The sequence below is a fragment of the Sminthopsis crassicaudata genome, chromosome 1, assembly GCF_048593235.1.
Source record: "Sminthopsis crassicaudata isolate SCR6 chromosome 1, ASM4859323v1, whole genome shotgun sequence".
NCBI lineage: Eukaryota > Metazoa > Chordata > Mammalia > Dasyuromorphia > Dasyuridae > Sminthopsis > Sminthopsis crassicaudata.
In genome coordinates this window covers 407,827,642-407,853,955 of record NC_133617.1, presented here as the reverse complement: position 1 = coordinate 407,853,955, position 26,314 = coordinate 407,827,642, and the positions used below count along the sequence as shown (strand labels likewise).

Genomic DNA, 26,314 nt, shown 5'->3' with positions numbered 1-26,314 from the left:
CTGTTTCTTCTCAGTCAACAACCTTTTAAGATCCTTCTTTTTCTCCCTAAATAATTTTAAAACTATTTTCTGTCATCCTTAGTATTCCTTTTCAACCTTGGACCATTGAGTACATTAGTACTCTGGACGTTTTTCTTACGTGATCAAGCCATATTTTTGTATTCATTCTCGATTAAGTATCCTTGGAGAGTAGATGGAAACTAACCTTGTTTTCATCTTTTGAAAATATCTTTCTAAAATCTAAGTTGGTCAGCTCATTGCTACGTTTTCAGTTCAATTTTTTTTCAGTTGATATCAAATTCTCTGTTTAATCTTCCCTTCCCCAACTGAAAAACAACCCAAAAAAACCCTTGCATGAAAGTATACATGCATGTATATATATGTGGTATGTGTATGTGTGTATGTATATAAGTATATACAAAATCAAGTACAGGTATCTCCTGCTTTGTCCATGTCCAAAAATTATATATCTCATTGTATATCGTTGGTCAAACTGACAAGATGTGAGTAGGATATATCCTTTTCTGTCCTCTGGAACTGTGGTTTATCATTGCACTGATCAGTTCTTAAGTGTTTTAAAGTTGTTTATCTTCATATTATGATTTTTATGATGTTATAAAAACATTGTTCTAGTTCTCATTTCATTTGTCATCAGTTTTCAGAAGTCTTCTCAGTTTTTTTCTGAAATCATTTCTCAATAAGAGGAGCAGAAAAGGAACAAGCTTTTATTAAGAACCTACTATGTGCCAGGCACTGTACCAAGCACTTTACAAATACCTTATTTGATCCTTACAACAATGTTGCTATCCCCACTTTTGAGGAAACTAAGGTAGATGTAGTTTTAAGTGACTTGCCTAAGGGTTTTGAACTTAGGTACTTTTGACACCAGACTCAGAACACTATCCACTATGTCCCTTAGTTATTTAATATTCCATTATATTAATATATGTTAAAATACCATATATGTAGTCATTTCTCAATAGATATTCTTTTAGTTTCCAGTTGTTGTTTTTGCAACTATAAAAAGAGTTGCTGTGGTTATTTTTGCACATAAGATTGCTTTCCATCTTATTTTTAAAAATATCTTTAGGGTATAGGGTTATTGAGGTACCTCTGGATCAATGTTTTTGCTTTGGAAGAATAGCTCTAAATAGTTTTCCAGGGTGAATGGAATAATTCATGGCTTCACCAATTATATGTTAGTGTATCTGTATTTATACAGCCCCTCCAAAAATTGTAATTTTTCTTTACAAACCCACATCAAACTTCTTAGACAACTGATCCCTTTGTTCTTAATCAGTTATTTTTCTTTATAGCTCCATAATTTTGTTTCTGGAATCTTCCCACATAAGCTGATCACCCATGTACAATTTTAGTCCATGTGGCTTTTTCCTGAACTCTTTTGAAATATGTCTCATAAAATCATGCCAGATTTTTCTTCTTCTTTATAATAAATTCTAAGATGGTCTAAGATGAATCATTTCCACCTGTGAAACCAGTTCCTCCTTTTTAATAAGAATCAGGTTTGAATAGCAGTTCCCTTTGTTGTTTACTCCATGTTTTGAAGAATGTAATTATTATTATGTCAAGAAAATTATGGCCAAGAAAATATTGGCTGCTCTACTTATGGCAAAGTGAGAGAGCTCAGGAAGATGACTAGATAATTAATGTTCCCCATCACTAAAATATCCTGTGTCTATGGAAGGCTTTGTTCATAGTTCTCACTTTTTCTTTTTGCCCAGGTAACATCCAATGACAATGCCAATTGTTTCTGCCTCTGATTTTTACTATGTGTAGCCCCAGGAACACAGCATATCTCTCTCTTGTTGATTTTGAGTCAATACATGGCTACCTGAGTACTCCCCAGTAGAGGAAGTACTTACCACCACCCCTACCTTCTTCTTTTGTTCTTTTCAGGATGATCTCTCTGGTATACAATGACATTAGTATTTCCTGTAGTCCAGCTCCTTCTTTCCCAAAACAGCCACCTCCTCCTCAGAGAAGCCAGTTTGTGTGTGTGTGTGTGTGTGTGTGTGTGTGGTTATTTTGTTTTTTTTTTTGTTTTTTTTTTTTGGTCGGGGGGGGGGGGGGATGAAGAAGAGGAGGAAGAGCTTGAGTCTGTTTTCAAAAATGAAGACAGAGTATATGTAGAGCAGGTTTCTTGAAAGCCTGCTAAGTAAAATCTATAAGTGTTCTTTGAATCACTCAGGTTGCAAGTCCAAAGCATGTATTCCTAAAATTGAAAGGAAATTTATAGTAAGTTAGAGTACTTTTTGCCACTGGATAAGAATAGAGACAAACCATACCAGAAAGTTAGATTATCTTATGCTCTTTTAATTCTCTAAGATGGAAATTCTTAATCTTTTTTTTTTGTATGTCTTAGACCCCTTTGGCAGTCTTTAGGATCCTTTTAACGAATATGATTTTTATGTGCACAAAATAAAATACAAAAAAATTTACAAGAGAAACTAAATTGAACTACAGTTATCAAAATAGAACCCACATTAACTAATAACATTTTCTCTAAAGGAAATTCCTTAACATGATGAATAACTAATTTCTTAAGTTTTATGACCAAGAACTTTTAATAATAATGCTAGATATTCCTATTGCAATCATTTTATTTTTTTCCTTTGTAATAGTATTTTATTTTATTTTTCCCCCAGATATATTACAAGAAATTTTTTTAGCATTCATTTTTACAATATTTTGAGTTCCAAGTTTTTCTCCTCCCATCCCTTTCCTTTTCTCTTCTGAAGAAGGTAGGCAATTTTATCTAATTTATACATATGTTAGAATAATTTTAATCCTCCTCTCTTTTTTTCTTCTAAAAGAAAGCAGAATGTCTTTTCAAATAAGTAAAAAAATATGTTATGACACTTATGTACAAGTTGGGCTCTTCTAAAGTAACAGCTGTTATGTAAAGCTGTGATCTGGTAGTCTATGATTAATTTGTAAATTGTGAGTATTATGACCCTAAAACTAGTAACATAAAGTAATTGCATTGCATTCAAGTATTCATTATGATCCTCCTGGCTTCAAAAGTCTTGATAGGAAATAATTCTCTAGAAAGTGTCAGGTTTGACCTAGAGAAAGGAATATTTTATTCAGAACTTTCATTCTTAGAGATGAAATGCACACAATCTGATAGGAGAGATATTGATCTAGGAAGTAGTATAAGAAAATAATGTTTAAAAGAATTAATAGCTTGATAAAAGAGGGAGATATTATAATGAACAGAATAACTAAAAAAAAAAAAAAGCAGAATTAGGCAAATGGAAAAAAAAGGCACAAAAATTCACTGAAGAAAATAATTCCTTAAAAATTAGAATTGGGCAAGTGGAAGCTAGTGATTCCATGAGACATCAAGAAACAATAAAACTAAATCAAAAGCAATTTTTTTTCTTTTCTTATTTTTTTGTTAAATTTTTTTATTTTTTTAATATTTTAATAGTTTTTATTTACCAGATATATGCATGGGTAATTTTATAACATTGACAATTGCCAAATCTTTCGTTCTAATTTTCCCCTCCTTCCCCCCCTCAGATGGCAAGTTGACCAATACATGTTAAATATGTTAAAGTATAAATTAAATACAATATATATATATATATATATATATATATATATATATATATATATATATATATATATATATATATACATGTCCAAACAGTTGTTTTGCTGTACAAAAAGAATCAGACTTTGAAATAGTGTACAATTAGCCTGTGAAGGAAATCCAAAATGCAGGCGGACAAAATTAGAGGGATTGGGAATTCTATGTAGTGGCTCATAGTCATCTCCCAAAGTTCTCCCGCTCAGTGTAGCTGGTTCAATTCACTACTGCTCTATTGGAACTGATTTGGTTCATCTCATTGTTGAAAATGGCCACATCCATCAGAATTGATCATCATATAGTATTGTCGCAAAAGCAATTTTTTAAAAAGAAGAATATGTGAAATATCTCATAAAAAAAGAACTGACCTGGAAAATAGATTAAAGAGAGATAATTTAAGAATCATTGGGCTAAAAAGAAATAATCCATAAAGCAAACCTAGACATCATATTATAAGAAATTATAAAGTAAATCTGCCCAAATAGCTAAGAACCAGAGAATACAAATTGAAAGAATCTATCAGTCTTTTCCTGAAAGGGATTCAAAATTGAAAACTCCCAGGAATATCATAACCAAATTTCAGAACTCCCAGAACAAAGAGAAAATACTGAAAGCTGTCAAAAAGAAATGATTCAAATACTGTGTTGCCACAGTCAGAAACATAAAAGATTTAGCAGCTACCATTATAAAGAAGCAAAGAACTTGGAATATAATATTTTGGAAGGCAAAGAAGCCAGTATTATAACCAGAAATAACCTATCCATGAAAACTGAAGATAAATCTATGGGTGGAAAATAAACATTTAATGAAAGGGAGAACTTTCAAGAATTCCTGACCAGAGCTGAATAGAAAATTTGACATTCAAACACAAGATTCAAGAAAAGATAAATATGAAAGAGAAAGTATAAAAGACTTAACAAAGTTAATTTGCTTAATACTCAAATAGAAAATTGATACATGAGATACCACTACACACCTGTCAGATTGGCTAAGATGACAGGAACAAATAACGATGAATGTTGGAGGGGCTGTGGGAAAACTGGGACACTGATGCATTGTTGGTGGAGTTGTGAAAGAATCCAACCATCCTGGAGAACAATCTGGAATTATGCCCAAAAAGTTATCAAAATGTGCATACCCTTTGACCCAGCCATACTACTACTGGGCTTATATCCCAAGGAACTACTAAAGAAGGGAAAGGGACCTGTATGTGCCAAAATGTTTGTGGCAGCCCTTTTTGTAGTGGCTAGAGGCTGGAAGTTGAATGGATGTCCATCAATTGGAGAATGGCTGGGTAAACTATGGTATATGAATGTTATGGAATATTATTGTTCTGTAAGAAAAGACCAGCAGGATGAATACAGAGAGGCTTGTAGAGACTTACATCAACTGATGCTGAGTGAAACGAGCAGAACTAGGAGATCATTATACACTTCAACAATGATACTGTATGAGGATGTATTCTGATGGAAGTGGAAATCTTCAACATAGAGAAGAGCTAATCCAATTCCAATTGATCAATGATGGACAGAATCAGCTACACCCAGAGAAGGAACACTGGGAAATGAGTGTAAACTGTTAGCATTTTTTGTTTTTCTCCCCAGGTTATTTTTACCTTCCAAATCCAATTCTTCCTTTGCAACAACAACAACAGCAAAATTCGGTTCTGCACATATATATTGTACCTAGGATATAATATAACATATTTAATATGTATGGGAAAGCCTGCATTCTAAGGGAGGGGGTGGAGGGAAGGAGGGGAAAATTCGGAACAGAAGAAAATACAAGGGATAATGTTGTAAAAAATTACCTATGCATATGTACTGTCAAAAAATGTTATAAAACTTTTAAAAATGAAAGAAAGTTGATACATGTAAACCCCAGAAACTTTATCATCATTGGGAAAATTAGAAGGAGTCTACTGAGAGTCTGTTTTGTTGGGATGATCTCAAAAGAAAAATGGAAGGCTGAAAAAGAGGAATTATTGGGAAAAGAAGGAGGGATTAAAAGAAATCAATAAGGAAGAATTTTTACAATAAAGAAGGAAATGAAGGGGGAGAGGTGAAATTTGGAATGAATATGTGAATCTAAGAATTTATAATAGTATAAGCTTATAAGTAGAAGAGACTAAGAAAAAGTGGGGAAGGGATGACAAGAGGGAATGTAAATTTTTTTATGCATGAGTAATTTTTTTAAAAATATTATCCCTTGTATTCATTTTTCCAAATTATCTCCCCCCTCCCTCCACTCCTTCCCCCCGATGACAGGCAATCCCATACATTTTACATGTGTTACAATAAAACCTAGATACAATATATGTGTGTAAATACCATTTTCTTGTTGCACATTAAGTATTAAATTCCGAAGGTATAAGTAACCTGGGTAGATAGACCCTATTGCTAACAGTTTACAGTCACTTCCCAGTGTTCCTTCTCTGGGTGTAGTTATTTCTGTCCATCATTGATCAACTGGAAGTGAGTTGGATCTTCTTTATGTTGAAGATATCTAATTCCATCAGAATATATCTTCCTACAGCATTGACGTGTACAGCGATCTTCTGGTTCTATTCATTTCACTCAGCATCAGTTGATGTAAGTCTCTCCAAGCCTCTCTGTATTCCTCCAGTTGGTCATTTCTTACAGAACAATAATATTCCATAACCTTCATATACCATAATTTACCCAACCATTCTCCAATTGATGGGCATCCATTCAACTGAGGGAATGTAAATTAATAGACAAAACAAAATAGCCTCTTGAAGAGGGATAACAAAAAGAGAGGGCTCAACATAAGAGAATAGGAAGGACAGAAATACCCAATTAGCAATCAGAACTGTGAGGATGAATGGGATAAATTCAACTGTAAAAGAGAAGTAAGAGAGCAAAATGCATTAGAAACCAGAATTCAACAATTTGTTGTTTACAAGGAACACACTTGAAACAGATAACACAGAGTTAAAATAAAGGGTTATTTCAATTGAAATACAAAATGGGGTAACAATCATGATCTCAGAAAAAGCAAAAACAAAAATAGATCTAAAAGAGCTAATGAGGGAAACCACATTTTGCTAAAAGTTACCATAAACAATGAAGCAATATCAATATTAAATTGTGTGTGTGTGTGTGTGTGTGTGTGTGTGTGTGTGTGTGTGTGTGTAGAAGGCTGTAGATAATGATATTTAATCCAGGGAGAGCAAAAACAGAGTATTATAGACCAATTTCCCTAATGAATATTGATACAAAAATTTAAAATGAGATAGATATTAACAAGAGACTACAGCATTATATCATAGATATCATACAGTTTGGCCAAATGAGATTTATATCAGGACTACAGTGCTGATTTAGTATCAGGAAAACTATAGCATAATCGACTATTTCAATGACAAAAAAAACAACAAAAATCATATAATTATATCAATAAAGGCAAAAAAAGCTTCTGATGAAATGTAGTGTTCTTTCTTATTAAAAACACTAGAAAGCATAATAAAAAATATCACTTTCCTCAAAATCTTAAGTTGTGTTTTTCTAAAACCAAGAGCAAGTCTTATCTATAATGGGAATAAACATAATAATAAGATATGAGGTAAAGCAAGGATATTTATTTTCTATATTATTTAGTATTGTATTATAAATTCTAACACTAACAATAAGATAAGAAAAAGAAATTGAAGGAATAAGAATAGGCAATAAGAAAATAAAATTATCACTCTTTGTCAATGTTGGCATATTTTGTGAATTAATTAAAAACTATTGAAACAATAACTTTTGTAAAATTGCAGAATATAAGATAAAGCCACATAAATTATCTACTTTTCTATATTACTCACAAAACTTGACAGAAATAAATAAAAAGAAAAAAATATGTAAAATAACTACAACCAGACAGTATAAAATACCTGAGAGTCTTCCTGACAAGATACACACAGGAAATATATGAACACAAATACTAAACTCTTTATTTGTGTAAAAAGACTAGATGTTTCACACTAGATGCCAAGATAAAATAAAAATGGATACTTGATTTAAATATAAAGGGTGACAAATGCAAATTGAGGGAGCAACTTTCTTTGGCAAAGGTCGCATTTCTCAAATATATTGAGAATTGAGCCAAATTTATAAAAATAACCATTCCCTTACTGAAAAAGTCAAAAGATATGAACAGGCAGTTTTCAGATGAACAAATAAAAATTATCTTTAGTCATATGAACACATGCTCTAAATCACTTATGATTAGAGAAGTGCAAATTAAAAACTCTGAGATGCTACATCACACCTATCAAATTGGTTAACAAGAAAGAAAAGGGAATTGATAAATGTTGGAGGGCATATGGAAACAAAATGGAGATACTGATATATTGTTGGAGTTGTGAACTGGTCTAACAGATTTTTTTTTTCCTTTTCTTTTTTTCTTTTTGGCTGAAGCTATTGGGGTAAATGACTTGCCCAGGGTCACACACAGCTAGGAAGTGTTAGTATCTGAGGCCAAATTTGAACTCAGGTCCTCCTGACTTCAGGGTTGGTGCTCTATCCACTGCGCCACCTAGCTGCTCCTGGTCCAATTGTTTAGAGAATTTTGGAACTATGTTAAAAGGACTATAAAACTGTGAATATTCTGTGACCCAGAAATACTGCTACTACATCTATACCCTCAAATGACTAAAAAAATCTTTTTCCTTTTAATTTAGATTTTTTTGGATATAAATTTAACAGTAGTATTTCTGGGTCAAAGAATATAAGTATTTGTGTATATGCACATATATTTATATATGTGTACATACACACACATATATGTATATATATGTATATATATATATATATATATATATATATATATATATATATATATATATGTATTTTGTATAAACACATATCAGCTTTTTTTGTGGAGGCAAAAAATTGGAAATTCAAGGATATTTCCATCAGTTGGAAAATGGCTGAATGGGTTTTAGTATATAGTTGTGATGGAAAATTATTACATTAAATGATTAACAGGATTGTTTAAAAAAAAAAACCTGGGAAATTTTATTCATATTGATACAAAGGGAAGTGAGCAGTACCAGGAGAATGCTATACACAGTATAGCAATATTGTAATGATGGTCAGCTATGAAAGACTTACCTACTCTAATCAATTCAGTGATCTCTGATCATTCCAAAGAACTCATTATGAAAAGTGCTATCCATTTCTAGAGAGAGAACTGATGAACTTCTTTGAATTCAGAATGAAGCACTTTTACACTTTATTTTTCTTATTTTTTTTCATTTTGCAATATGGTAATGGAAACATTTTTACATGATTTTACATATATAATGGCTATCATATTGCTAGCCTTATCAATTAGTGTGAGAGAGCTTGTAAATAGGGCAAAAATTTAAAGCTAAATTTTTTAAAGGAATGCTAAAATAAGAAATATTTTAAAAATTAAAAAGCAACTATGATATTATTTCTGATCATTCTGGGTATCAATGGATAAGTTATTATTGGAATGCTGGCAAGTGGAGAGTTGATGAACACTTTCTCAACTGCTAAAAATGTGTCAGGCTAAATTTTTGAAACAGTCGACATTTCCAATGGGAAAATTTTGGTACAGGTACCATTCGATTGAAAGAGATTAAATGGGGAAGAAATTTGGAGGGTAGCAAGAGGATTCTCATTAACCATACAAGATCAGAACATCTTTCATTCTCATATTCCATTTTGTGTCATTCTGAAGGAAAGCCCAGGTTTATAGCAGTGATTCATAGTTCACATACTAACCTTTACTATATCCAGGAGTTAAAACATGATTCCTGGGGGCAGCTCAGTGGCGCAGTGGATAGAGCACCAGCCTTGAATTCAGGATAATCCAAGTTCAAATCTGGTCTCAGCCACTTAACACTTCCTAGTGTGTGACCCTGGACAAGTCACTTAACCCCAGCCTCAGAAAAAGAAAAGAAAAAAAAAAAAAAGATTCCTCCATTAATCTTGTTAAAGGATACTTTCCATATGGAAGAAATATATTCTCCAATTTTACCACATAGAAAATTAACTATATTTTTAAATTTGGAGTTAAAAAACCAAGTCAGTAATTCAAATGATTGTCTCACTATGTAATTTTTTTTCTAAGTCTAATCCATAATTCCTGAAGAATTTCCTCATTTCCTTGACCTTAGAGAGCAGAAGATGATCAACATTACATCAGAAAGTTAGTCACTGGAGGAAAAACAAGAATAAAGAGAACTGCATAGACTCAACCAAGCCACAACATACAAAAAAAAAAACACACTCAAAAATGAAACTGGCCCAAAGTCAGCAACACAATGGAAAGTAGAATCCACACAAGTTCTATAATATTTTCATCATAAGTTGTAAAGTAACCATCTGCATTTGGGACACTAACCCAATATGTTATATATGTTGAAATGGAAGTTAAGAAGATAAATTCAAGAAAAGCAAATAGAGAAGAAAACAAGAAAGATGACATAATCTTCAAAGGTTATTTTATAAATTCTCTCAGGATGAAGAAGATAAAAAAGGGAAAATATCATAGATAATGTTAATATCCAAAAGAAAATTGGAATTAAATCAATAATGTCTCAGCTAGATGCTTGCTTTTTCTATTTTAAAAAATATTTAAGAGAATAATGTACAAAATGTTGATGGTATCCTTAATGAAAAAGTTAGATGGTAATAGGCAAATGTTCAACATTATTGATTTAATTCCAATCTTCTTTTGGATATTAACATTATTATTAAAGATTATTTTAGAGAAACTTAGGAAATTATATTAACTGATGCAGGATGAAGTAAACAGAGAATCAGAATACTTTGTACAGTAACAACAATATAGTCAGTTCAAACAACTTTGAACAAACTGGGAATTCTGATCAATAAAATGGCCAACCAAGATTGCAAAAGACTGATGATTAAACATGCTTCACTGATGGAGAGGTGAAAGACTCGGTGTCAAAAGAAACAAACTCACAGACATACATGCACACATACATAAAAACACATATACACACATATAACTGTAAATATTATATACACATATACATGTGTGAATATATATGTATATATATATATATTTATATGTGTGTATGCATATGTAAGTACAAAATTCTCCCTGCTCACCTTTCTACTCTAATCCCACCCCACTGAGGAAAGAAGTCTATGCAGATAAATATGGTAGTAATCACTAAATTAATGGTTGCTAAGAGTACATACTTATCTACCTAGGATCCAGGAAGAACCAACTGAATAACTTGCAGGTTCCCTTAAAAGTAAGATCTATCCCATCTTCTTCCTGAAATAATAGTCATTTGAAGGGTGGAATCTAAAGATGATGTATCTTGTTTAGTGTTGTGCTTTACGGAAGAATAAATCTGTTTTAATGGGAAAACAGCTTGTTTTATAATAGGATGTTCCTTGAAAATACATTTCAACTCCCATTATTTGACCTTACAGTTACCTGAGTGATATTGACCGGATTGCCATGCCATCATTTGTGCCAACACAGCAAGATGTTCTTCGTGTCCGAGTGCCCACAACTGGAATTATTGAATATCCCTTTGATTTAGAAAATATCATCTTTCGGTAAGATGGTGACCTTATCTGAGTAGCCTGTTAAGAATCTGTAAATGCCACTGTTTTGTTTTGTTTTTTTAAATGGTGCCCAGGAATATGAAACTCATCAATGTTCCCTAAGGTGCTTTATGGCCTTAGAATAATATTTACAGCATCATAGGAGCATAGATTTAAAGCAGGAAAGGGCTTTAAAGGCCTAATGTAACTTTCTATTTGTTTAGATGGGATTTGAAGCTAAGATTTGGTAATTCCAAGTTCAGTGTCCTTTTTGTTTTATCACATTACCTTTTACTTCCCTTTACTAACCACAAAAGCAGGGACTAGGAGACTTGCCATAGATAATTCTTAACTGAGGCAGGATTTTGGGAAGAAAGAAAGGTCCTTGAGTAATAAAATTCACTTTTTCATTGTTGTTACAGAGTTATATTTTCTTTTCCTTTAAATGCTATCATTGCTCAGAAGCTGTTATTTCTGTGACAACTTAATTGAATATTTTGACAACTGATGCTTTTCCTCACTTAAGGAAAAGACAAAGTTCCTTTCTGACACATATAATTGTTCTTTATGTTTCCTCTTTCAGCTTTGCTAGTTTCCTTCCTCTTCACATTCAAGCTATTTCAAGAACAAAATTGGAGGCATTGTATACCGTCTCTGGGATCAGAAAATTCTTGAGCAAATAAATCACTTGCTTCCTTAGCCTTAGTTCATTTGATTGTAAAATGAGAGTGTTGGACTAGACTTTCTGAGGACCCTTCAAGGTCTAGATTTACAAACCTGTAATCAGAACTTTATTCAGTCTTTAAGATTTGGATAAACTATAGTTTTATAGCAGGGTGGGATCACGTTTTATGTTTCATCTTCATTATTGTTCCTGACAATGTCTAATATTTTTTGACTTCCTTTGGTTACAAATGGCATTGGCTCAGCATCTTCAGGAAATACATTGACTCCTTGGTGTCTCATAAAACCTCTTTTTTCATATGTCTAATTTGTAAGGTAATTGCAAGGTAAGTTGCAAGGTAATTTGAGTCAATCAAAATATGGGGCATATTGTAAGCAATTAATACTTATTGCACAGAAGAAATAGAAAGAATAGGTGGAGTTGAAGCCAGTGCATTAGTAAATTTGAATGGAATCCATGCCAAATTTTGATGCATTTCATGCTTTTTGAAATCGCCAATTTATTCACTGCTTCCCCAGGAATATCAATCACCATGGGGAAGGGGAAGAATGAAAAACTCAACTAAGATTGGGGTGGGTGTGTAGACATAACATGCTGCCTATATGTATTTGAAGGGCTGCCATGTGAAAGAAAATTTTCAGAATCACAGAAGCTCAGGAATGGAAAGGCCATTAGAAGGTTTAAGAGGCGGCAAAATTCACTGAGAACATTGGCTCTGGAGATGAAGGACCTGCTTTCAAACCTCACCCTTTACAATTACAACCTCTGTGATATTGAGGAAATTATTGCACTTCTGTGGGCCAATCGTTTCCTCATATATAAAATGAAGTTGATACTCTCTAGACATTCTCTTGATGTCACTTCTGGCTCAGAATCTGTGGTCCATCAAAGTCAGCCTATACCTGGATGGGATCCTCTGTCTGGCATCATTAACATGTTTATTCAGTCTCTACTCAACCATCTCTAGAGAGAGGGATCCTAGTGTGGTCCGTTTCATTTTTGGACAATTCTGATAAGAATCAAATGGAAACTTTCCTCTCTTCATCTTTTACCTATTATTCCTAGTTCTGCCCTCAAAGAAAAGTAAGTTTAATTCTTCTCTTCTGCATGATAGAGTTTTAAATATTTGACTGCATTATGTCCCTCTTAAATCTCTCCTTCAGATAAAATATACTGAGTTCCTGGAAATGACTTTTACGTAAAAATTATTGTATTCTTCCTCCTCTGAGTCCCAACCCATCAGCTCCCTTCCTACCTTAAATTGAACAAAGTATTCCATTAAAAAGCTATGGAAACATGTTCTACCCTGTTTTTGGATGAATTTTATTCTTCTTGATACCCAAGAATAAGACTTGGAGCTGTGGGTGAAAATTGTAGGTATGCAGATTTAGTCTTTAATGGAAGAATTTTCTAACAATTGGAAGCACTCAAAAGTAGAATGAGTTGTTTCCAGAAATAGCTAGATAATAGAGCAAGTTCTTATTAAGAATTTATTGGGTGCTAGGCAGCTAAATGCTGGGAATATAAATACTAGCAAACAAGATAGTCCCTGCCCTTAAGAAGCTTGTCGAAGCAAAATGTAGGGGAAGATATAACCTAGTTCTGAGAAAGATAAAGTAGATTCTAGAGTAAGATTAAGGAAAGCTTCCTGAAGAAGGTGCTCAAATATTTTTCTCTAATAAATGAAGACTTTTCTGTAAAAAAATAAAGAACTGTGTAATCTCAGTTGTGTTCTGTTTTTACTGGGCAGGATGGTGGATGTTGGAGGCCAGAGGTCTGAGAGGCGGAAATGGATCCACTGTTTTGAAAGTGTCACTTCCATCATTTTCTTAGTAGCTCTGAGTGAATATGATCAAGTCCTGGCTGAATGTGACAATGAGGTAAGTTAGGTAGAAAACTTAAATGAATTTGGGAAAGAAATACTCCCACAAAGAAAAATAATTTTAAACTGGTGATGGTTTCTATTTCTTGGGTCTAACCATTAAAGATAAACTTATTCAAACAATGTCTTCTTTCCCCCTCCCCCACAGTCTCTACAAGATTCAGGTGTGAAGATTCTCCCAAGCTTTTCTTAGCTAATAAAGGGAGTAAAGTTAGATCAGATTAAATCTGGGACAGTTTCTGTTGGTGACAGGAACTGAGATATAATGGACACATGTCCCAGGGAAGAGTCCTAATTCAATTAAAGTATATTTTAAAAGTTTTTATTTCCCAATTATATGTAAAATGTTTAACAGTCATTTTAAAATATTGAATTAAAATTTTTATTTTATTATGTTTCATGGAGACATTAGCTTCCACTTCCCCAATTCTCATTTTTAAGGAATTCTTTTCTTCAGTGAGTTTTTAAATATCTTTTTCTATTAGGTTAATTCTGCTTTCATGAATTATTTTTGTATCTCTTTTTCTATATGGCCAATTTTGTTGTTTAGGGTATTGTTTTCTTCAGTATTTTTGTCTCATTTGCAAAGATGTTCTTTTCATAAGTTTTTTTCTTTACCACTCATTTTTAAAAACTAACTTTTTAAAGCTCTTATAGGATTTGTTGGACTTTTTCCAATTCACTTTTTTTTTTGGGGGGGGGGAGGAAGATTTTCCTTGTAGTTATTTTTGTTTTTTCTCAGTTTGTGTCGATTTTTCTTGTCACCATAGTAGCTTTTTATGATCGGGTTTTTTATTGTTCATTTTCCTACCATTTCTTGACTTGGAACTTTATATTAATGTTAGGCTCTGTTTCTGGGAGTGGGGATGGGGAGAATTGCCACGGCCTCACGCTACAGGCTTATTTGTACTGCTGTTTTCAGAGACAGTAATAGGGGTTTGTAAGTTTTTGGGGTTTCCAAGATGATGTGATCTGGGGAGAGGTGTGGTTACTGCTCTCTTGGTCTGCACTCTGGTTCTTGCCCAGGAAGAGCCCCTGATTAGAATTATAATTTATTGTGCTACACACACACACACACACACACACACACACACACTTCCATGTTAATCATGTTGTTGTGAAAGAAAAATAAAAACAAAAGGGAAAAGCCACGAGAAAGGGAAAAAAAGGGGGGTGTGTATGTGAAAACAGTATGCATTGATTCACATTCAGTTTCCATAGTTCTTTCTCTGGATGAGCAAGGCATTTTCTATCCCAAGTCTATTGGAATTGTCTTGGATCATTGTACTGCTGAGAAGAGCCAAGTCTATCAAAATTGACCTTGTTAACTGTGTACAGTGTTCTTCTGGTTCTTCTCACTTCACTTTGCATTAGTTCACGTAACTCTTTCTAGGCTAAAATATATATTTAAACAAAGTTTTTGCAAAACAAATATCCTTCTGACAAAACATGTCTTGATTTCTGGTTAGGTTGATCACTATGCATACTGCCCCAGTTAAGTTAGATCTGCTCTGTAGTATAGCTGGGCCCTCAAAGAATATACTTTGGTGGATTCTGTTACTTAGTTCAAACTTCTCTAGAGATGATCTCCCAAACCACTACTAGTTCCTCTCTGTCACTACCAAACCCATATCTCTCAGCTATCTTGGAGCAAGACTTGAAGAAGTTTTGTTATTTTGTGCACATTCATGTGAAAACATTTCTAGAATTCACTGTAGTGTATGTAGTTCATTGCAATGCAGATTTTTTTCTGTCAAATTCATAGGTCTTCATGTTCTTTCTCCTTCCCCCAGTCCTCAGAGCATTAAACAAAATACCTTTCAGAAAATAACATTGTTATGGGCTTTAAAGTTTACAAAGTACTTAAACAGATGATCTCCTCTGAGTTTTATAAATACCTTTTGAGACAGGTAAACTAGATATTGTTATTTCTCCATTTTATAGACGCAGAAATAAAGACTCAAAAAGGTAGTGATTTGCTCTGTCACATGTTAACAGTGTCTGAGGTGCTAGTCTTCCTGACTAGCATGTGTGTTCAGACCCTGAAGCTGCTCCTGTTACTTTACCACTTAAATCTCATCATTTTTGTGTCCTTGTGATTGTTGAACTGCATGTCTAATATGCCAACTAAGCATTAAATTTCTTTAATGATCTTTGCTCCTAACAACCGTTTAAGTGTTGATGTTAGGAAGTGCAAAGATGTTTCCCAACTCATTTTTCAGAAGCCTCAAATGGGGAGATCTTGAATAAAATATTGCTTTTTAGTTCTTTGAATTATTCATCAATCTTATGTTCTCTTTATACCATTGTACCATCCTTTACAACATTATACATATAACAGCAACTCTCCCCAATACACAACATACCACTATAGGCAAAATGAAGGATATAATTTCTGGTTACAAATGTTAAATCTCAGGTCAGATAGTAAGGGGGGATGGGGTTAGGGGGAGAGTAGAAATGGGTTAGTGAACTGCTGCTGAATAACATTATTATTTAACTTTTTTCCTCCATGTCCAGCCTTAAAATTATTTTCCCCAAGTTCCTTCCTTTTCCTCTTCATAGAAAAAAAATGGAAGAAAACAAAACCTTTTTAAAGTCCAATTACTATTTTTCTTTCTTCTAGACTTTAGCCAGCTTCTCATAATCTATGAGCTTTTGAGATGCCCATCTTTTCCATTGTTTAGCAATGATGTTAATATCACTGTCTAGAAAACTTTCATAATCCTCTATTTTCTGTATGAAATCTTTTGACTCTGCTGCTCCCAACTGCTAGTGCATTCATTCTCCCTAGCTACCTTTTATCTATCTAACAGATATTCATTATACATACACTGAAATGTATCTGTATCATACAACAACAGGTAAGTTCTTGCAAGTAGGAATTATTTTAATTCTTCTTTACATCACCAACACAATGTGTAACACATTTTTAGTAGGCACTTAACAAATGCTTGATTGATTGATATATTGCCCACATGTACATAGTGTTTTGCTTTGGTCCTTGACCTAAATGATCTTGCCAGCTGAAATGGTTGACTATGATTGGGATCCTATTGATTTTTCATGATTATTATGTGGAAGCAGAACACAATACTTTTGTGCAAAGTTGCAAAAAATTATTAAAAGTTTGCTTACATTTAAGTTCATGGTATAAAGCCAGAAATGGAAGATTTATATGGAAAGAGCAGTCTGAGAAACAGAGCTTGCAAGAATAGAGTTAAACAAAGAAATTGGTGAAAGGGATGACAAAGTGGGAAAAAAGGAAAAAAAAAAAAAAAAAGCCAACTGGGGGATATGAGATAAAGGCCTACTGACCTTTAAGACTCTTTGCTGTAGATTGTGCACCCTTCCCTTTGGAATAGAGATGATAGTAAATGTTCTTTACATGTACTTCTTGGCAGTGACCCCAAGACTTCAGGATTGGGAGAGAGGTGGAAATTCAATATTCTTTTTTATTAAGCTTAAAAACCAAGGTCTCTATTTTCTGTACAGAATCGCATGGAAGAGAGCAAAGCCTTATTTAAAACAATCATCACTTATCCCTGGTTCCTGAATTCATCAGTGATTTTGTTCTTAAACAAAAAAGATCTTTTAGAGGAGAAAATCATGTACTCCCATCTTATCAGCTATTTCCCAGAATACACAGGTAAGAATCTCTGATTCTGTACCAGAATACATGCTATCAAGTGCATCCACCCAGTTCATTAGTTACATTTTGATGTCACTATTATCTTCCCAACCGCCTTCCCCAGTTGGTAGACATTATACAATGGAATCACTGCTTGCTGTAGGACATGCGTAGCACCTTTATCATTAGGAGCCTTAAAAAAAAAAAAATAAGACCTTGGATCTAGAGTTGAGACCTTGGAGATTATCCTGCAGGTATGAAAGTGAAATCCAAATGAAATAAATTACTTAAGGTTACACCACTAGAACTGGTAGAAAGGTAATTTAAGCAGGATTATCTGAACCCAGATCCAAGTTAGACAAACACTTGTCTAGAATAGCTACTCATAGTAATATTCTAGTATGTGGCGATAAGGATGGCCACAGAACACCTAATGCCTTCTATGACCCTGTAGAAATGGAATTGTCCTTGTTCTATTGTGTACACTATTCTGATTTTTGCAACATGATCTCTCTATAGGTGCTGTTCACTAAGTGCTCTACTTTAATGAGCCCCAGTATTATGCAATGACACATATAGGTGCTGAGGTTAATATTAGAACACCTCATTGCATACCCTGGGGAGAGGAAAGAAGTGAACACAAATTAATCGAGGGGATTTCTCCTGTATAACACAGGTGTTGGAATCTTCCAGGAAGAAAAGTGTAGAAGGAAGAAAATTTAACTTTAAGCCCTTTGTTACTCTTCTAATATCACAAGTTGAGACATTTGCTCTATTTACCAAGAGTTGGCCAGCCTATTCCTTTACTTCCATCCTGATGCAAATGGTTTGGAAAAACAGGCCAGAACCAAAGATGCTGGAATGTATTCCTAGAGGCAAACAACAAGGTGTGAACATAGGGAATACCTTGGAAAATATAAGACAGAATCATTTGCTAAGTAGGCGAAGAGGTTGTGTTTGGTTGCTCTTTTTGGCCTAGTTCATGTAGTGGAGAGGACATACCTGAATAGAAACAGCAGTAGAAAAATGAAGAAATGGCATTTTGTTTCAAAAGCATTAAAAGTTTAAGGCTGTAAAGTCTTGACTCTATAGGAGTTGATCACAGAATTATGTATCTATGTTTGAAAGAACCTTAAAGGTTATCAAATACACACTTCCTATTTTACAGGTATGATAACTGAAATCCAGACAGGTTAAGTAACTTATCCAAGGAGACCTGAACTCATATATTTCATATTCCAAATCTAGTGAACAATTTTTTACTAATGTCCTGAATAATCCTGCCCCTTTAGTTCCTTTCCTGCTTCTAAAGAGTCAAATGTGTTTGTTTTTCTCCTAGTTAGTAGTTCTGCTAGCATGAAATCAAGGCCATGATCAATATATGTAAATAAAATATACAGAAATGTGATATATAAGTATTTAGAAATTAAATAGCAAAATGATACAAATCAATATTGCTAAAATTTTTATTAAGTATTAAAAATTAATGTAAAATAATATTAAATATAAAATTAATACTCAATAAATTATTTAACATGATTAAATTTAAATATTTAATTGGTTATATTTGTAACATGTAATTGTATATATATATATATATATATATGTGTTTGTGTATGTGTGTGTGCGCGTTATACAACGCGCGCGCACGCACACACACACACACACACACGTAAAACAAGGGGGTTGGACTAGATGAACTTCTCAGGTTCCCTCCAGCTTATATCTGATGTTTCTGTTGACTATTCTAAAAAATGCAGAATGAGATCATTGCTATCCTAGAATTGTGAAGTATAGGCTATATGAGGTCAGATGAGAAAGAAAGCATAATTATTTTGTTTTCATTTTGCTTCTTTCTTCACCATCATGAAGGATTTTCAGACTGGAAGGGGAAAAACAAACTTGAGGATTTGGGGTCCCCAGTAAGTGAGAGAGAAAAATATAAATAGCTGTTTAAATGAGTTCTGGTTTTCATGTCCCAATGAATCTAAGAGCACATAAAGAACTCTGAGGTTATCACAGAGCTATTCTTGTTAATATTAAAGACAATATGCAGAACAAGAGAGGTCCCAGAAGATTGGAGATGGGCAAATATTTTCAAAGGGATGAGAAAGGTTTCTAGAGATAACAAATCAGTGAATTTAATATAAATCCTCAGAAGAATTCTGGAGAGTTATTCATTTGATATTTTATGATATTTATTTAAAAAGCAAATAATGATCACTAAAAACCTACTACTATGAGTTCACCAACTGAATGCTGCCAAACTAAATTCAGTTGTTTCTGTTTTTGCTTTTTAAACAAGGATACTAGGACAAAGCAGATGACTGAATTTTAGCAAGCCAAATTTGTCAAATAACAAAATTATTTTAAGAGATTTACAGAAAACTGGCCTCGGTCTTAACTGGATTGAGTTGATTAAACAATGTCAGATTTTGAGAGAACTCCACCCCAGGACTAGTGAAAAGCCTTCTAAAATTATTACTCACAGATTCCCACTGTACTTCCTCTGTCTCCCCCCTTTAAGTCCCCATCCCAGTGACTCCAGGCCTGCTGCTGTCACTCAGATCCCATTTCCTGTCCCCTATGCTTGCTCCCTTATTCTCCTTAACCCAACCCCACCCATTCTATTGTGCTTTCTGGAATACCCGAAACATAAATAACAAAACTTTTCTTTATCATTCCATCCATTATCTTGCTCTTGAAGACACAGACCCCTAGGCCTCCAATTCTAGCTATGAGTTATCATTCTTCTTTCCCTACTCATTAGGTGAGGCAGTGGAGTTGCAATAGGCTTTGTTCCCCAGATTCACCCTCTCCAACATCATTCTGTAACTTAGGAGTTCATTCGATCCTTAGCTGCTGTCCTCAGACCTTCAGAACATACCCCTTTTTTCCTTAACGGGCTGAACTCAGTGTTTCTCTTCCCAACTCCTGCACCATATTAGGGGGCTTCAACATGATTCTCCTTCAAACTATAAATATACAGCTCCTCAACTTTACTCAATTCTTAGAGACCTGCTTCTCCAACTTAACTCAGCCACATGCTTAATCTTGTCTTCATCTACAAACACACCACTTCTACATTCAAGAACTTTGAAATTTCCTATATCTTATCACAATCTATAGTTATCCCATCTCTCAGTGCTTTGAAATCTCTCCTCCATCCCCGCCCCTACTCTGTCCCTTACCCACAGTGATCTCCAATCTCTATATTCACTACTGCACTTCTATCACTTTCCTTTTTCATCTTGAAATAGGTCTACACAGTTGTTGGTTTTTTGTTTTTTTTTTTTTTTTTTTCTTAAATCTCTTGCGTCCCTTTTCATGGGGGCAAGAAATTTAAACAACTGATGTTGCTTCGCTAAACCTCAGGCATGGCTTACTTTTACCCCACTGTTTTCACTCCAACACATGTACTACTGAATGAAACTAGAAAAAAATCATGAAACTATGCCAACTGGAGTCATAACAAATTTATATCACTATTCTCATTTTGGAGGAGATGGCACAGTAATTCTTTTTTTATTAAAGCTTTTTGTTTTCAGAACATATCAGATGTAAATCTTAGCAATTGGAAAAATATCAAGTGCTCTTGGATAGGTTGAGTGAATATAATAAAGATGACAATACTCCCTAAACTAATTTATTTATTTAGTGCCATACCAATTAGACACCCAAGAAACTATTTTACTGACCTAGAAAAAAATAACAAAATTCATCTGGAAGAACAAAAGGGCAAGAATTTCAAAGGAATTAATGAAGAGAAAAGCAAATGAAGGTGGCCTAGCTGTACCAGATCCAAAAGTATATTATAAAGAAGCAGTCATCATATTCATTTGGTATTGGCTAAAAAAGACTAGTTGATCATGGAATAGATTAGGTTCACAGGATAAAATAGTCAATAACTATAGCAATCTAGTATTTGACAAACCCAAAAACCTCAGCTTTTGGGATAAGAATTCACTATTACACAAAAACTGCTGGGAAAATTGGAAATTAGTATGGCAGAAGCTAGGCATTGACCCACACTTAACACCATACACCAAGATAAGGTCAAAATGGGTTCACGACCTAGGCATAAAGAATGAGATTATAAATAAATTGGAAGAACAAAGGATAGTTTACCTCTCAGACTTGTGGAGGAGGAAGGAATTTGTGAATGAAGAACTAGAGATTATTGGTCACAAAATAGGTAACTTTGATTATATTAAGTTAAAAAGATTTTGTACAAACAAACCTAATACAGACAAGATTAGAAGGGAAGCAAGGGATAGGGACCCACTTATGCAAAAATGCTTGTGGTAGCCCTTTTTGTTGTAGCTAAAAAACTGGAAACTGAGTGGATGCCCACCAACTGGAGAATGGCTGAATAAATTATGGTATATGAATGTTATGGAATATTATTATTCTATGAGAATAGAGACCTGAAGAGACCTGCAATGAACTGATGCTAAGTGAAATGAGCAGAACCAGGAGATCATTATACACGTCAACAAGAAGACTATACAACAATCAATTCTGATGGACCTGACTTTCTTCTATTAGGGGCTGACTGGGCAGTTCCCCTGAAAGGACATGAGACCCGGAGCAAACTGAAGGTCACAAGGAACAAACACTACAAGATTGACATGGCCACAGAGATAAGGTTCCTTGTGTTCAATTCTGATGGACATGGCTTTCTTCAACAGTGAGATGATTCAAACCAGTGCCACTTGTTCAGTGATGAAGAGAGCCATCTACACCAGAGAGAGGACCATGGGAGTGTGGATTACAACACAGCATTCTCACTCTGTTGTTGTTTGCTTGCATTGTTTTTTTTCTCAGTTTTTTCTTCCTTTTTGATCTGATTTTTCTTATGCAGCAAGATAATTGTATAAATATGTATACATATATTGGATTTAACATATTTTTAAATATTTAACATGTATTGGACTATCTGCCAGTTAGGGGAGAGGGTGGGGGGGAAGAGGGGAGAAATTAGGAACAAAATGTTTTGCAAGGGTCAAATGTTGAGCAATTACCCATGTATATGTTTTGTGAATAAAAAGCTTTAATTTAAAAAAAAAGACAAAACCCATGCATGGATAATTCTTCAACATTAACCCTGGCAAAACCTTGTATTCCAATTTTCCCTCCCCTTTCCCACACCTTCCCCTAGATAGTAAGTAATCCAATATATGCATACATTATTTATATAACTATCTTGCTGCATAAGAAAAATCAAATCAAACAAGAAAAAAAAAATGCAAACAACAACAAAAAAAGAGTGAAAATACTATGTTGTGAACCATACTCAGTTCCCACAGTCCTTTGGACGTAGATGGCTCTCTTCCTCACAAGATCATTGGAAGTAGTCTGAATGTTCTCATTGTTGGAGAGCCACGTCCATCAGAATTGATCATCGTATAGTCTTCTTATTGTCGTGTACAGCCAGTTATTTTCATAAAATGTTTATGTTAACGTGTAATGGGATTATTATTTTAAATGAATTACTAAGTATTGATAAATGTAATCTGCTTAAACAAAAGCTCTATAGTGTTTCCAATAACCGCTATCACGAGGCTCAAAAGGCTGAGAAAAGTTGATCTATAAGGATGGCCCAGTGTGTCTCATTTTTCTAATATCCATGATTATACTTCTGATTAGGACCTAAACAGGATGTCAAAGCTGCCAGAGACTTCATCTTGAAGCTTTATCAAGACCAGAATCCAGACAAAGAGAAAGTTATCTATTCCCACTTCACATGTGCAACAGATACAGAAAATATCCGCTTTGTGTTCGCAGCAGTCAAAGATACTATTCTACAGTTAAATTTAAGGGAATTCAATCTTGTTTAAAGGCTGCACTTTTTTCTCTCTGCAATGAGAGAAGGGTGTTTTGTTTTTTTTTTTCTTTTTTGTTTTGTTCTGGGTTTTTTTCTGCAAATGCTTCTCAGATTCTCTATTGCCCTACCCATTACACTGTGACTCACACAGGTAACCAACCAGCCTCCTATGGAAAACAAATCTGAGTACCAAATCCACTCAGTTTATTAGTAACTGCTACAGGCTTTAAAGAAATGGGTGATGGAGCTTAGAGGAAAGGATACAAAAGTTTACTGATGCCTTTAAAAAAAACTTTTAAAGTGGACTTGTTTTATGGAGTTTTTAATTTTGGCTGAGATTCTTTTTGTGCAATTTTGAATTTAAGAATATTTGACATTTTTCAGAAATCTGTTTAAAAAAACTCATTCCAATTCATATTACATTCTCAAACGTTCCTTTTTCAATGTGTTTAAAGATAACAATTTATAATTACATAACAACAAACTTTTAATCAAAGTTGCCTTATACCACATAACCATGCTCTTAGGAGTGTAAGGGAATGACAGGAGGGAGGCTTGACATTGGAATAGATTTGAAGCTTCATTTTAAATTTACAGTTTTCTTCTTGGTATGTTGAAGCATTTTTTCTTTTGTTAACATTTAAAGAGATTGTTTTAAAGCAGCTGGATATAAAGTTTGGGAATAAATTAAAAAGACAATTATACACTTTTAATAAAATTGGCTTCATTATAAAGTGCCACCAAAGGTGTTTGGGAATGACATTTTTAAAAAAATCATATAAGATATGTGTGTTAATGGCAAATGATCCACCTATAGTTAGGTGTATATACCACTGACTTATATAACATCCCATATACTTAGACTGGCTGTTTTTTTTTTTTTTTTCCCAGTTTTTATCAAGTTTAATTTTTTCCAGATACTCATACTTTTTCCAAAGAAAAAAAGACAGTAGTTGTTTCTAGCAAACATCTACCACTTTCCCAGGCAAGTTTGTGATAAATTAGAGATATGGCAAAAAGGAGTGCTCATTCTCAGATCTCAATAACATATACATACATAGTTTAAGGTTTAGGGATGGCAAGACTTATTTAGAATTTAAAACATTTTCTTAGTGTGGCAAAATCAAAACAAACAAACAAACAAACAAAAAAGATCTCAGGCCAAAATGAGGAATAGAATTAAAAAAGATAAAATTTTATATTGAAAAAATTCTACAATTGAATTCAAGAACTCTCTTGATAGAATAAGTACAGAATTGGAGGAGCATATCTAACAACAGTTTGAATAAGAAGGGAAATGAATTTAGTTTTTCCCCCCCTAAATGTAACCTTAACATTAGTGTGAGAACACATATGGGCCAGTAGCAGAAAGACTAAAACAGTCTTAAGCTGTTCTCACAGAAACAAAGTATGTAGAACAAGGGGGAAAATACTTTCTAGTGGACTGACACTAACTTTGAAGTGTAACATTCAAAGAAAGGTGACCAGGATGGGTCCAAAACTATACCATATGATAGTCATTTGAAGGAATTTGGAATCTTTAAGTTAAAGAAGTTAGAGGGGTATATAACTCATCACATAGTTGAAAAGCTAGCTTGTGGAAGAATCAACTTACCTGTAGAACTAGGAGCAATGGGTAGAAATTTCAGAGAGAATTTAGGTTTAATGTGAGGGTAAAACAATAACTTCTTAATAATTGCATCTCTTCCAAGTAGAATAGGCTTCTTTGAGGGAAGTACTGGATTCCCTTCCCTTGAGATCTTAAAATTTGGATGACCACTTAAAATTACAGATGATATAAAGGGAAATTCCATTGAAGTATTAATCAGACTAAAGGATCTGATTTCCTTCTGAATCTTAAGTACTTGAAACTGAGACTCCAAACAGATTTGCATGATTTCTTTTATTTAGCAGTAAAAGCCACTTACACATTTCACACTCCTGAAGCCAGCCTATCCTACTAGAATTATTCAGATATTTGATTAATTTATTTGATTTTCTGTGACCCTAGCTACTTTGAAATAATTGTAAAATATCTGTGTATATGCCTACAGGGAAAAAACCAAAAAGGTTATTTTAGGCAAGTAGTTCTTTCCCAAATGGGGTTATGAAGAGAATAAGAATTAAACAACTACATAATGTATCTCTATCCTAATATAATTATCAATTTTCCTAAAGCAAAAAGAATATTTCAGATCTTCTGACTTCAAGGCCTAATACCCAAAAGATGCTTTGATTTCTTCTGGGACTAGGGAGAAACAAGTTGGGCCAGTTTCTACTTTTCAAGGTTGGTCAACTGGATGCTTTTTTTTTTTTTTTTTTAAACAAATTCCATTCAACTGTTTTATCTGTTGAATCTAATATTTTGGATGAAATCTGTGCACATGTTTGAACATACAGATATAAACACATCCATGTACAAGCTGTTAAAAATGAACCAGTGAGATTGAGAAAAGCATTGTCTTTAGCTAGTTGATTCTTGATAGCTGGTAGACACATTGTCTCTAGCATACATATTTGTGTCTTTTTTGAGATGTGATATAAAAAGAACTAAACCACACACACAAATACTATTTTCATTAAAGTTATGCCTGACATTGAATATATTATGCATATTCATGTTTTTATTGTGTGAATATTTTGCTACCACTGTTCAGTTACTTTTAGTTACATCTAGTTTTCTTTGAATGATCATATCTTATTTTGTAATCACAGTTATTTGTTACACAGCTAATTTCCTCTTTTCTAGACCATGAACTTGATGCTTACTAAATTGACTTGATATATGTTGACTCAAAAGACAGAAACTGATTGTTTATTCTCTTTTTCCTAAGGTTTAGGGCTTAGTTGTCAGTGTAGTAAGAGACACTCTTCAATTCAACAAGCATTTACTTAAGTGCCTACAATATGCCAGGCATTAATAATAGTTTTCCCCATATTTTTCAAAATAATCTGCCAACTTTTACCTATGTTGAGTAACAAACAGTGTGGAGGTACGAGTGTAATTAATTTTAACAGTAACCCTATTACTGATTGTAAAACTGCAAGTCACTCTGGAATTACAGAACTTATCCTTCTTTTTCCCTTTCTTTCTCATCACTACACTAT

The 26,314-nt window shown here is 33.6% G+C and overlaps 1 protein-coding gene across 2 annotated transcripts in view; it reads left to right on the top strand.

The window, feature by feature from the left end:
- Positions 1-25,808, top strand: part of LOC141549998 (guanine nucleotide-binding protein subunit alpha-14) — a 266,321-nt gene extending 240,513 nt beyond the window's left edge. For both annotated transcript variants that reach the window (XM_074280104.1, XM_074280105.1), the window contains exons 4-7: positions 11,065-11,193; positions 13,617-13,746; positions 17,244-17,397; positions 23,029-25,808. In XM_074280104.1, coding sequence (XP_074136205.1) covers positions 11,065-11,193; positions 13,617-13,746; positions 17,244-17,397; positions 23,029-23,219 — 604 coding nt within the window. In that variant the 3' untranslated portion in view covers positions 23,220-25,808. The remainder of the gene's footprint in view (positions 1-11,064; positions 11,194-13,616; positions 13,747-17,243; positions 17,398-23,028) is intronic.
- The last annotated feature ends 506 nt before the right edge of the window (positions 25,809-26,314 follow it).